General features: G+C 41.8%; 1 protein-coding gene and 1 long non-coding RNA gene across 11 annotated transcripts in view; one reads left to right on the top strand and one right to left on the bottom strand.

Moving 5' to 3' along the window:
• The first annotated feature begins 5280 nt into the window (after positions 1-5280).
• Positions 5281-11628, top strand: LOC144578597 (uncharacterized). Its single transcript, XR_013524715.1, has 4 exons — positions 5281-5419; positions 5665-5710; positions 10777-10875; positions 11510-11628. It is a non-coding gene; the product is annotated as an uncharacterized LOC144578597 (long non-coding RNA).
• A 927-nt stretch (positions 11629-12555) lies between these two features.
• The window catches only part of POLR3E (RNA polymerase III subunit E), a 34576-nt gene continuing 33540 nt past the window's right edge, over positions 12556-13591 (bottom strand). For all 10 annotated transcript variants that reach the window (XM_078344874.1, XM_078344878.1, XM_078344875.1 and 7 more), the window contains one exon: positions 12556-13324. In XM_078344874.1, coding sequence (XP_078201000.1) covers positions 13268-13324 — 57 coding nt within the window. In that variant the 3' untranslated portion in view covers positions 12556-13267. The remainder of the gene's footprint in view (positions 13325-13591) is intronic.

Here is a 13591-nt window from a genome sequence, read left to right as displayed (position 1 = left end):
TTCTAGGATCTGATTTTCATGTACCTAATGCAGTTTTAAATTTTTACTTTTTATTATTTTGAAGTTTTAAATTGCTGTACTTGGCAATTTTTATTTTCTTTTTCTTTTTCTTTTCTTTTTTTTTTTGAGACGGAGTTTCCCTCTTGTTACCCAGGCTGGAGTGCAATGGCGCGATCTCAGCTCACCGCAACCTCCGCCTCCTGGGTTCAGGCAATTCTCCTGCCTCAGCCTCCTGAGTAGCTGGGATTACAGGCACGTGCCACCGTGCCCAGCTAATTTTTTGTATTTTTAGTAGAGACGGGGTTTCACCATGTTGACCAGGTTGGTCTCGTTCTCTCGACCTCGTGATCCACCCGCCTCGGCCTCCCAAAGTGCTGGGATTGGCAATTTATATTTTCATAACTGCTAAGGGAAAGTTAAACTTCTCTCATTACTCTTTCAGAATTTTCCTGGATTTTTTTTTTTTTTTGCGTTTTTTCCCAATATGAACTTTAAAATTAGCTTGTCTGGTTCTTGAGGGGAAATTAGTACTCTATTGAGATCAAGTTAAAGAAATAGATTAAAAAGGACAGACTTAATCATACAGAGGCTTCTATCCAAAAACATGGCTGTATGTCTTTCCATTTGTTTTAATGGTCTTTGTGTGTGTCAGTGAGTTTTCAAATTTTTACCATTTAGGTCTCGCATATTTTTTAAAAATGTTTGTCTCTTGGATGCTGTAAATGAGATTTTTCTTCTGTTATATTTTGTGACTAGTTGCATATAGAAAAGCTATTGATTTCAGCTATCTTGTTGAATTCTTATGGAGAATGTCTTATTTGACTGACATACCTGGAAAAATAATGTTTGGCTACTTTTTATACTTGTTTAAATGCTCTGAAATATCCAGAATGTTAAATATGGTGAGAGCAAACTTGCTTGTCTGAATCCTAAAAAAAAGTCTATTGTTTGATGTAGCATAATGCTGAATTTTTATTAATCAGGAATCCATCTATTCCTGTTTTAAGAATTTATATAAAAAATGAGACAGGCACAGTAGTATGTACCTATAGTCCCAGCTATGTGGCAGGCTGAGGCAATGCACTATTACCACACCTGTGAATAGCCCCTGTAGTACAGCCTGGGAAATAGAGTGGGACCCTGTCTCTTAAAAAAAAAAAAAAAAAACTATACCTTTTTGTGGTGTTGTTTCATCATCAAATAAAACTTATTTTCACTTTTCCCCTTCCTTTGTTTTATACGTATCTACACCCTTTTATGTTCTTATTGTATATATTTAATATATTCAAAGTTTTGATATACTTGATATATACAGTGATTACTACAGTCAAGTAAATTAACATAGCCATCATAACATACCTGTGTGTGTGTGAGAGAGAGAGAGAGATGAGAGATAAGAGTACCTAAAATCACCTCTTGGCAAATTACCAGTATATGATACAATTGTATTAACTATAAGCCCTCATGTTGTCTGTTAGATCTCTTAGCTTTGTCCATCTTACATAACTGCAACTTTGACTTACCTCTCCCCATTTCCCCCACCCCTGGTAACCACTGTTTTACTGTTGATGATGATGATGATGATGTTTGTTTTTAAGATTCAACATACAAATGGGATCATGCAGTATTTTTCTTCCTGTGTCTGGCTTACTTCACTTGATGTCCTCCTCCAGCTTCATCCCTGTTGTTGCAAATGGCAGGACTTCCCTTTTTGGTGCTGAAGTTCCATGGTATGTGTGTATATTATAGCACAATTCTCTTATCCATTCATCTATTGATGGACACCTTGGTTGTTTCCATATGTTGGCTACTGTGAATACTGCTGCAATGAACATGGGAACACAGGTATCTTTACAAGGTGGTGGTTTCATTTCCTTTAGGTGTATGCCCAGAAGAGGGATTGTTGTATCATATGGTAGTTCTGTCTTTAAGAGCATGCATACTGTTTTCCACAGTGCAGCACCAATCTGCATTCTGATCAACAGTGTACAAGTGTACCATTTTCTCCACAACTTCACCACTTGCTGCTGCTTGTCTTTTTGATAAAAACCACCCTAACGTGAGGTATCTCAGGGTAGTTTTGATTTGCATTTTCCTGATGATTAGTGATGTTGAGTACCCATATCCCTGCTGGCCATTTTTATGTCTTTGAAGAAATATCTACTCAGATGGTTTGCCCATTTTAAAATAGTTTATTCATTTTAATGCTATTGAGTTCCCTATATATCTTGGTTATTAACCCTTTATTAGATATATAGTTTGTAAGTATTTTCTCTTAGTCTGTAGGTTACCTTTTCATTTTGTTGTTTGTTTCCTTTGCTGTACAGAAGCTTTTGTTTGAGGGTAGTGCTGGTTTTTGAGACAGAGTTTCACTCTTGTCCACCTCAGGCTGGAGTGCAGTGGCACAATTTGGGTACACCACAACCTCCACCTCCTGGGTTCAAGCGATTCTCCTACCTCAACCTCCCAAGTAACTGGGATTACAGGCTTGCACCACCACAGCTGGCTAATTTTTGTATATTTAGTAGAGTTGGGGTTTCACCATGTTGGCCAGGCTGGTCTCAAACTCCTGACCTCAAGTGATCCACCTGCTCGACCTCCCGAAGTGCTGGGATTACAGGCGTGAGCCACTAGCCTTATATTTTTCTTGTGCATTTGCTATAGTTAGGACTTCCAGTGTTTTGTCGAATGGATGTGGTAAGAGTGGGCATTCCTTGTATACTTAATTTGTTGATTTTTAGTCCTGAATAGTGGTTCATTTTCAGACTCTTTTTCTGCATCTATTGAGATGATTATATGGTTTTTGTCGTTCATTCTGCTAATGTGGTGTATCATATTTATTGATTTGCATATGTTGAACCATTGAACCATCCTTGAATCCCAGGGATAAATCCAAATTCATTTGTTTTGGAGGCAGGGTCTCACTCTGTCACTCAGGCTAGAATGCAGTGGTGGTCATAGCTCAGTGCAGTCTCGAACTCCTGGACGCAAGCAATCCTCCTGCCTCAGCTTTCCAAGTAGCTGGGATTATAGGTATGTAGCAGCATACCTGGCTAATTAAAAAAAAAAGGTTTTTTTGCAGAGATGGGTTTTGCTATATTGCTCAGGCTAGATAAATCTCAGTGAATGAGCCTTTTGATGTGCTGTTGAATTTGGTTTGCTGGTTCTGGTGAGGTTTTTGCAGCTGCGTAAATCAAGGATATTAGTCTAATTTTCTTTTCTTTTCTTTTTGAGATGGATTCTCACTGTGTCACCCGGCTGGAGTGCAGTAGCACAGTCTCAGCTTACTGCAAACTCCACCTCCCAGGTTCCAGCGATTCTCCTGCCTCAGCCTCCCAAGTAGCTGGTATAACAGGCATGCGCCACCACTCCTGGTTAGTTTCTGTATTTTTAGTAGAGATGGGGTTTCACTAAACCCAACATTTAGTAGAGTTGGCCAGAATGGTCTCGAACTCCTGAGGTCAGGTGTTCCACCCATCTCAGCCTCCTAAAGTGTTGGGATTACAAGTGTGAGCCCCCACGCCTGGCCTAATCCATTGTATTTCTATGGTATCAGTTGTAGTCAGCCTCTTTTTCCATTTGTTTTTGTTTGTTTTTTTCTTTTCTGAGACCAGTTTCTCACTTTGTCATCCAAGCTGGAGTGCATTGGCGGGATCTCAGCTCACTGCAGCCTTCCCTTTCCTAGCTCAAGTACTTGATTCTCCTGCCTCAGCTTCCCAAGTAGCTGGAATTACAGGTGCCTGCCACCATGCCAGGCTAATTTTTGTATTTTTCAGTAGAGATGAGGTCTTACCATGTTGGCCAGGCTGATCTCGATCTCCTGACCTCAGGTGGTCCACCTGCCTTGGCCTCCCAAAGTGCTAGGATTATATTTTTTCATTTCTAATTATGTGTGAGTCTTCTCTCTTTTTTCTTAGCTAGAAGTTTGTCAGTTTTTTCTTTTCAAGAAACCAACTGAGTTTTGTTGATCTTTTTATTTTATTCAGCTCTGGTTTTTATTGTTTTCTTTTATTTATTTTTGAGACTGTCTCACTCTGGTCTTTATTATTTCCATGTATGTATGTATGTATGCATGCATTTTTGAGATGGAGTCTTACTCTATTGCCCAGGCTGGAGTACAGTAGTATAATCTCGGCTCACTGCAACCTCTACTTCTTGTGTTCAAGCAATTCTCCTGCCTCAGCCTCCTGAGTAGCTGGGACTACAGGAGCATGTCACCATGCCTGGCTAATTTTTTTGCATTTTTAGTAGAGACGAGGTTTTGCCATGTTGGCCAGGCTGGTCTTGAACTCCTGACCTCAGGTCATGTGCCTACCTCAACTTCCCAAAGTGCTGGGATTACAGGCTTGAGCCATCTCACCTGGCCTGTTTCCTTTTATTAAGTCATCCTAGTTTTTTTTTTTTCTAGTTCCTTGCGGTGTAACATTGGATTGTTCATCTGAGGTCTTTTCTTTTTGATGTGGGTGGTGATTGCTATAAATTTCTGTCTTAGAGCTGCTTTTGTTGTATTTCATGTTTTGTGTCCATTTTTGTCTCAAGATATTTAAAAACTTTTTAATTTTTTCTTTGGCCCATTTGTTGGTTCAGGAGCATGTTTAACTTCCACATAATTGTTTTTCTGAAATTCCTCCTGTTACTAATTTCTAGTTTCAAGATACTTAAGACTGAGCCCTAATATATTATCTATCCTGGACAATGTTCCATGTGTGCTCGAGAAGAATGTGTATTCTGCTGTTGGATGGAATCTCCTGTTTATGTCTGTTATGTCCATTTTGTTTAATGTGTAGTTAAAGTCTGATGCTTTCTTAATGATTTTTTTTTTTGCCTTGATCTGTCCATTACTGAAAGTGGGATATTGAAATCACTATTATTGTAATACAGTCTTTCCCTTCAGATCTATTCATATTTGCTTTCTATATTTAGGTGCTCAGATGTTGGGTGAACATTTACAATTGTTCAGTGACCCCTTTATCATTACACAGTGACCTTCTTTGTCTCATTTTACAGTTTTGACTTAAAGTTTATCTGATGTAAGTATAACTCTCTTGTTCTCTTTTGGTTTCCCTTTGTATGAATGTTATTTTCCATTCCTTCACTTTCAATCTGTGTGTCCTTGCAGGTTATATGAGACACATTTTGGCAGCATATAGTTAGATCTTTTTTTTTTTTTTTTTTTAATCCAGCCACTTTGGATTATGGAAGAGTTAAACCATTTACATTCACTGTAAATGTATTTGAGGGTTTTTTTTGTTTTTATTTTTGTTTTTGTTTTTCAGATGGAATCTTGCCCTGTCGCCCAGGCTGGAGTGCATGGCACAATCTCAGCTCACTGCAACCTCTCCCCTTCCCAGGTTCAAACGATTCTGCTGCCTCAGCCTCCTGAGTAGCTGGGATTACAGGCACTTGCTACCACACCCAGGTAATTTTTGTATTTTTAGTAGACATGGGGTTTCACCATGTTGGCCAGGCTGGTCTCAAATTCCTGACTTCATGATCCACCCACCTGGTCCTCCCAAAGTGCTGGGATTACAGGCATGAGCCACCGTGTCTGGCCAGATTGGAGAATTTAGTCCATTTACATTTGCGTAGTAACTCCTTACCTATCTGTTATTGGTAGCTAAGGAGTTACTACTGCTGTTTTGTTGTTTTCTGGTTGTTTTGTAGATCCTTTCTCTCTTATGGTCTTCCGTTGTGGTTATTCTTTCCAGAGGTAAGCTTTGATTCCTTTTTATCTTTTGCGAATTTGCTACAGGTTTTTGCTTTGTGTTTATTATGAGGCTTATGTAAAACAGTGATTATAGACTATTTTAAGCAGAAAACCTTAATTGCTTTAAAAACTACACTTTTAATTCTACCCCCTCCCCCACATTTTTTTTTAAATTGCATTTTAGGTTTTGGAGTACATGTGAAGAACATGCAAGATTGTTGCATAGGTACACACATGGCAGTGTGATTTGCTGCCTTCCTCCCCTTCACCTATATCTAGCATTTCTCCCCATGCTATCTCTCCCCAACTCCCCACCCCCTGCTGTCACTCCCCTACTTCCCCCAACAGACCCCAGTGTGTAGTGCTCCCTACCCTGTGTCCATGTGTTCTCATTGTTCAACACCCGCCTATGAGTGAGAACATGTGGTATTTCATTTTCTGTTCTTCTGTCAGTTTGCTGAGAATGATGGTCTCCAGGTTCATCTATGTCCATACAAAGGAACTCATCGTTTTTAAACGATGCATAATATTCCATCGTGTATATGTGCCACATTTTCCCTGTCCAGTCTATCATCGATGGGCATTTGGGTTGGTTCCAGGTCTTTGCTATTGTAAACAGTGCTGCAATGAACATTCGTGTGCATGTGTCCTTATAGTAGAACGATTTATAATCCTTTGGATATATTCCCAGTAATGGGATTGCTGGGTCAAATGGAATTTCTATTTCTAGGTCCTTGAGGAATTGCCACACTGTCTTCCACAATGGTTGAACTAATTTACACTCCCACCAGCAGTGTAAAAGTGTTCCACATACTCTCCAGCATCTGCTGTCTCCAGATTTTTTAATGATCGCCATTCTAACTGGTGTGAGATGGTATCTCAGTGTAGTTTTGATTTGCATAAGGGCTGCTGGAGGATACCTTGGGCATGTGACAGTATCAGCTCTGTGAAAGTGCTTGCTCTTTAGCTAGCTAGGGAAGGAGACAATCTGGCCCCTCTGCTGTAGGACTGCTGAGGTCCACTCCAGGCCCTGCTTGCCTGGGGATCACCTGCAGCGGCTGCAGAACAGTAAAGGTTGCTACCAGTTTCTTCTTCTGCTATCTTTGTCCCGGAAGGATGCCCACCAAATGTCAGTCTGATCAGCCCTTTTTGAGGTGACTTTGGATATATGGGGGTCAGGGAGCTGCTTGAGGAGACAGTCTGTCCTTTATAGGATCTCAAGTGCTGAGCTGTGAGCTCCGTTGTTCATTCAGAGCTGCTGGGCAGATACGTTAAGTCTGCTGCAGCAGAACTCATAACCCCCTTTTTTTTCCCGGGTGTTCTGTCCCCAGGAGTTAGGGCTTTATTTATGAGTTTCCATTGTGCTGCTGCCTTTTTATGAGGGCTGCCCTGCCCAGCAAGGAGGCAGCCTAGTCACTGTCTGCCTGCAGAGGCTTTGCTTGAGCTGCTGTGGACTCCGCCCTGCTGCTGTGTGAACTTCCCTGCAGTCCTGTTTATATGGGTCTGATTAGAACTGCCTTGGCAATGGTGGCCCACCTCTGTAATGGCAAACTCTCTCTGTAATGGTGGGTTGCCTCAGCAATGGCAGGCTGCCTCCGTAGGGGTGGAGAGCCTCAGTAATAGCGGACGCCCCTCCCCCACAGAGCTGGACTGTCCTGGGTTCAGCTGTGTTTGCTGTGAAAACTCTCAACCCAGAGCAGTTTCGATTATTGGTTTTTTTTTCTTTTTTTTTTTTTTTGGCGGGGGTGGGACCTGCCGAGCCTGATCACCTGGCTCCCTGCCTCAGAGCCTTTTTTTTTTTTTTAAGTTGAACAATTGACTCTCTCCCAGGTGTTCCAGTCGCCTGCCTAAAAGGCGCCAGGATCTGTTTGATTTCCCGTGCGGTGACCCACTGCACCAGCTGAAACAACGGCGCTGAGATTTGTGGCACTTTTTTGCCTGGAATCTTCTGGCCTGGCTCCCTGTTTCAGTCCCCTGTTTAATCAGATGAATGGGCGACTTCTGCCTTCCCGGAGGTCCAATCGCCAGCTTAAAAGGGCAACCAGACCAGTGTATTTTGTTCACAGAACTGTCATGCCAGGGCACTGGCAAAACAGCCGCGCTGGCCAAAACAGCGTGTGGGGCTCCTCCGCCTGGGAATCTCCTGGTCTGTGGACAATAAAGATCTGTCTGGAAATGTGGCGTCCACTCACCCTCTGCTTTCACTGGGAGCTGCAATCCTGAGCTGCTCCTAAACGGCCATCTTCACATTTTGGTTTTGATGTCACAATTTACAGATTTTATATTGTGTATCCCTTAACAAATTAGCTATTGATAGTTTTGTCTTTTGTCTTTTAACCTTCATACTAAAGTGATATACACGCCACCACTACCATATTAGAGTATTCCTGAGTTTGACAGTATACTTTTACCAGTTTTATACTTTCATATGTTTTTATTTTACTAATTAACATCCTTTTCTACCAGCTTCAAGAACTCCCTTGCACATTTTTTATAAACACATAGCTGGTGGTGATGAACTAACTGCTTCAGCTTTTGTCTGTCTGGGAAAGTCTTTTTCTCCATTTCTGAAGTTTTGCTGGATAAAGTATTTGTGGTTGGCAATTTGTTTTCGTTTAGCACTCTGAATATATCCCACTCTCTCCTGGCGTGTAAGGTTTCTGCTGAGAAGTGCTAGCCTTATTGGAACTCCCTTATATGAGATCTGCTTGTTTTCTCTAGCTGCTTTTAGGGTCTTCCCTTTGTCCTTTGATTTTTGACAATCTGATTATAATATGTCATGGTATAGTCTTGTTCATACTGAATCTGATCGGAGACCTTTGGCATTCCTTCACCTGGACATTTATATCTTTCTCCAGATTTGGAAAGTTTTCTGCTACTATTTTGTAACCTCTCATTTCTTTCTTCTCCTTAGTGAACTTCTATAACTCAAATATTTGCTCCTTTGATGCTGGCCCATAAATCCCATACTATTTCTGCATTCCTTTTCATTCTTTTTGTTCCTCTGGCTATATTTCCAAATAATCCGTCTTCCAGTTCATATATTCTCTGCTTGATCAATTCTTTTGATGCTCACTATTCCAATTTTCATTTCATTCATTGTATTTTCAGCTTCAGAATGGTTTGTAAAACATATATAACTTCAGTCTATTAGATTTCTTGATTTGGTTGTTTTCTTGATTTTATTGAATTAAATCTATGTATTTTATTGAAGTCTGCTGAGCTTCCTTAAAACTGTTTTGACTTGTCAGCCAATTCATAAATCTCCATTTCCTTAGGGTAGATTTCTGGTGCTTTATTTCATTCCTTTGGTGATAGCATGTCTCCCTGATCTTGATCCTTGTGGTCATATGTTGATGTCTGTACATTTGATGAAGTGTAAGAATTGATTCTAATCTTTGAAGTATGGCTTTGCCTGGAACAGCCCTTCACCAGAGAGCCCATTCAGAGATTCTGGGCAAGTTGTCTGGTGTGGTCTGTGGGCAGGCTTGCTGCTGGAGTCCTCAGGCAGGCTGACCTAGTACCTAGGTCACCAGATGGATGAGCCTGGTGCTTGCATGCATAGGATTAATCTTGTAATGTAGGTCTGGTGGAGTGGGCCAGTTGATTGGGTCTGCAGGTCTACAACCAGAGCCTGGGTCACAAGGGCAGGCTTGGAGCCTGCATCCAGGGAGCTAACCTGAAGCCTAGGTCCACAGCCTGAAGCCTGAAGCCTGAACCTGCAGGGGTGGGCCCAGTTCCTGGGTCCACTGGGACTGTTCTGGAGCCTCAGTCTGCCAGGGTCTGCCTGGCATTGAGGTTTACGAGGTGTGTGCCTCGACCCTGGGTCCACTGGAGTCTGGTGCTGAGGCAGGCACATAGCTTGGGTCCACAGGTATTGTACTGGAGCCTGTGATTGTAGGTGCTAGCCTGGGGTCATATAGACCAGCCTGGAGCTAGGGTATGTAGATACTGGCTTGGAGCCTAGGTCTCTGAGGGCTGACCTAGAGCCTGGGTCTATAAAGGCCAACCGAGTGCTAGGGTTTACTCAGATGGGGCTGGACTGGGGTGGGGAGGGGAGTCTACTAGAATGTGAGCTCATGGGTGCAGGCCTGCCATAATTTTGGGGTCCAATGTTCACTTTCCTCTCCTTCCTCTAAGTGGAGGTTATCTCTCTCCACCCTGTGCCACCTGGGGTTGGGGAGTGGGGTAAGCTGGGTAATATAAAATTGTCCTTCCTGTCCTCTTCAATACGTCTTATTTCTGTGGCACACTGAGGTACTGTAATCTCTTGTGGTTCCTTAGCTCTTGTGAAGTTATTTTTGTGTGTGGATATTATTTAAATTGATGATTCTGCAGGGGGATGAGTGTTGGAAAGACCTGCCATCTTGCTGACATTCCAAGTTCCCTCAGTTTGGTTTTTTTTTTTTTTTTGAGACGGAGTTTCGCTCTTGTTACCCAGGCTGGAGTGCAATGGTGCAATCTCAGCTCACCGCAACGTCTGTCTCATGGAAACAGGCAATTCTCCTGCCTCAGCCTCCTGAGTAGCTGGCATTACAGGCACATGCCACCATGCCCAGCTAATTTTTTGTATTTTTAGTAGAGGCGGGGTTTCACCATATTGACCAAGATGGTCTCCATCTCTTGACCGCGTGAGCCACCACACCCGGCCCCCTCAGTTTTTTTAAAACAATAGTTCCCCACTATATTCCTTAAGTTTCTTTTTCTTGCTATTTGAGTTTGGTGTTTTAATCAATTCTTTTTACCAATGTAAGTATTTAAGGGTCTGACTTCTCCACTGAGCCAATTAAGTTCTGCAAGGTGATAGGACTGACATGCTCTGTGCTGTCCCACACGAGCATTTCCCCTTTCAAAGTGAGAAGGTTAGGATGTAATAGCTGTGACATATTCCAAATAGCTTTTGGTAACTTTAATTTTCAGGTTCATGTATGTTAACAATTAAAATCAAGAGCAAAATTTATGATCAATCTATTAAGCTATGTTACCAAATACTTACTTGGCAAAGTATATCCTTGATCAATGCCTTAATGATTCTTTTTGTGACATGGAGTTTCACTCTTGTTGCCCAGGCTGGAGGGCAATGGCGCGATCTCAGGCTCACTCCAACCTCTGCCTCCCAGGTTCAAGCGATTCTCCTACCTCAGCCTCCCAAGTAGCTGGGATTACAGGTAGGTGCCACCACACCCAACTAATTTTTTGTATTTTTTTTTTTTTTAATAGAGATGAGGTGTCTCCATTTTGGTCAGCCTGGTCTCGAACTCCTGACCTCAGTTAATCTGCCCACCTCAGCCTCCCAAAAGTGCTGGGATTACAGGCATGAGCCAACATGCATGGCCACTTTACTGATTCTATAGCTAAAATATTGATGTTTTATTTTGGGGGGAATGGGAAAATAGCTTAGACTGTCATTAAACCTTCAGATAATTAGTGGCTGTGTTGTACAAAAAAGATGGCAAAAGCCTTCATTATATGCCAGAATTCACATCTTACCCAACCTAGCTTACTCTTATTTTTTCCATCAATCTCTAGGGCTGTGCTATCCAATACTGTTGCCAATAGCCACAGGTGGCATCTGAACACTTACGTTGTGGCTAGTCCAAATTGGCAGTGGTGGGGGGGGGAATCCCCGCAAGAGCCGAGGCAAGGGTCTGAAGCCTCAGCATATTCTCATATAAACATAGAATTAGAAACAAATTAGAGATACTTATATAGCTATTCCTATATATAATAATCACATAGCTATTCATATGTAATCATAACTATATACATGTATATAATTATATAATCTTTAATCTTATTAAGTCTCAGGTCAAGAAGTATGGGACTGAAGTGGCATTGGAAAAAGAGGTGACCCTAAGGCAAGATGCTGTAAGTCCTCTGTCACGCCCGCATAAGGGCTACTGGAGGATGCCTTGGGCATGTGACAGTATCAGCTCTGTGAAAGTGCTTGCTCTTTAGCTAGCTAGGGAAGGAGACGTCCAAGATGGCTGAGACATCTCCTACCTTGGGGGAGTGAGGAGAAAACTCCGCTCTTCGGTAAGCCTGATGGCTGTCAGGGAGGCCCACAGACATCTGGGGCCTTAATTGTGTCTATGTGGTGCTGTGCTTCAGCGATCACGTTCCATGTCTACTTGCAAGTTCTACTTCTGCACCTTGTTCCTCTTTTTTTAGAAGGTAAGAATTAGTAACAAATCTTAGTGACCTTATTATTTCCTGACAAGTATGAAAAAAGTGCTGACACCTTAGGTTTTCTCCTCGCCTCAGCTTCTTCAAATTCTTGAGCCCGTCTCCAAGATGCATTATTTACCTGACCCTATCACTGACCACCATTACCTCATCCTACCTGCCCTTCCCCCTGCTTTGTACTAAAATAAAAGAGCGTCCAGGCACTCGGGCCACTGCTGGATTCGCACTTTGGCTGGCAATGGACCCCTGGGCCCAAACTCTGTTTTCTCTTGGTGTCTTGTGTCTCTTATCTCCAGTTTCTCGTCTCCGCACCAGCAGAGAGGGACTCATGGGACCCTGTAAGGCTGAACCCTATACAGATTCAGTGTTGAGGAAAGTGTAAAATACCAGATTTTGAAGACTTGATACAAAAAAAGGTAAAATATTAATATTTTTGCTAAATGTTGATGTTTTAGATATTTGGGGCTAATATGCTAAAATATTACCTTTTTAAACTATTTTAATGTGGCTGCTAGAAACTTTCAAAATTGTGTGACTCGCCCATTCCTAGTGGATGGTGCTGCTCTTTCTCCCTCCACTGGCTCCATTCCCTCTAGATCCATGTAACGCTTGAGTCCAAGATCGCCCTCCTGTAACCATTTGAAGATAGCACCATGATGCTAGTTTAGTGTTAGCATTTATTTTAAAAATACACAAAATAGAAATTTTTACATCAAAGTATGATAACCTCACTTACACATTGTTCCATACTTACCTGGTTTTGTTTGCATCTTTCTGCAAACATTAAGAGGAGATGGATTTGATTCTAATTTTTTTTGCTATGGTTCGTGTAAACAGTTGAGACTGCTACATAACGTAGGTTGTTGTCAAAGGTAAAGTGGCCACAGAATCCCAACAGTAGAGCAATTCAATTTGGTCTAATGAAATCGGTGGAGGTCTTAGCAGATAATCCAAGACTAAATATTGTCTTCTAGGCATTGTAAAAATTGAAAACTTTTGAGGTTTTCTTCATGTTGTAAACATAATTAGACCTTGTTGGCATTAAGTTTACCAAAAAAAAAAAAAAATCTTAAACCATGATTTTTATCATCCTGCCATGTCAGTATACACTCTCTTTATTATGAGAATGAAACCAAATAATAAGCAAAATACATCAGGAATTTCAAATTGTACTGCAAAGAAGGTCCCAGCTGGTCTCTTCTGGGAGTGATTAACTGAGCCTGCCACTGGCTGAGGATGATCCCTTCTGTCCACTGCACCATGAGATGGTCAGTTCCTCTTGCTCTGTTGTCTGAAGCAAGTCGAGGCTCTACTTCTGGTTCCGCCCTTCGTACTTGGGCTTGGATGTGCTGCGTTAGTGGTTTGCTACTACTGTCAAGACTGTACTGTCCCTTTAAGGTACCACATGCCACCATAGCTTACACAGCAGTCCTATGAGTAGAGAAACAGAGTAAGTGCAGATTTTTGCAGGAAAGGGAGTTAACTACAGTCTGTCCACAGTATCAACACTTGATTAATGATTAGTGAACAGAATACAAATGGGAAATCAACCACCATGGTTACTACCAGCCTCTCAGGGGTATTTTAAGAGTGAGGGCCTACAAGATACAAATGCTGACATGCCCAGAACAGGGTGCTTAAAAAATAGATCAAAACATAAAGACATTGTCATCAGTTTTCTGTCGCAGTGTTGCTGCA

Source organism: Callithrix jacchus, chromosome 12 (assembly GCF_049354715.1).
Source record: "Callithrix jacchus isolate 240 chromosome 12, calJac240_pri, whole genome shotgun sequence".
In the NCBI taxonomy this organism is placed as follows: domain Eukaryota; kingdom Metazoa; phylum Chordata; class Mammalia; order Primates; family Cebidae; genus Callithrix; species Callithrix jacchus.
This window is presented reverse-complemented; position numbering and strand designations above follow the sequence as displayed.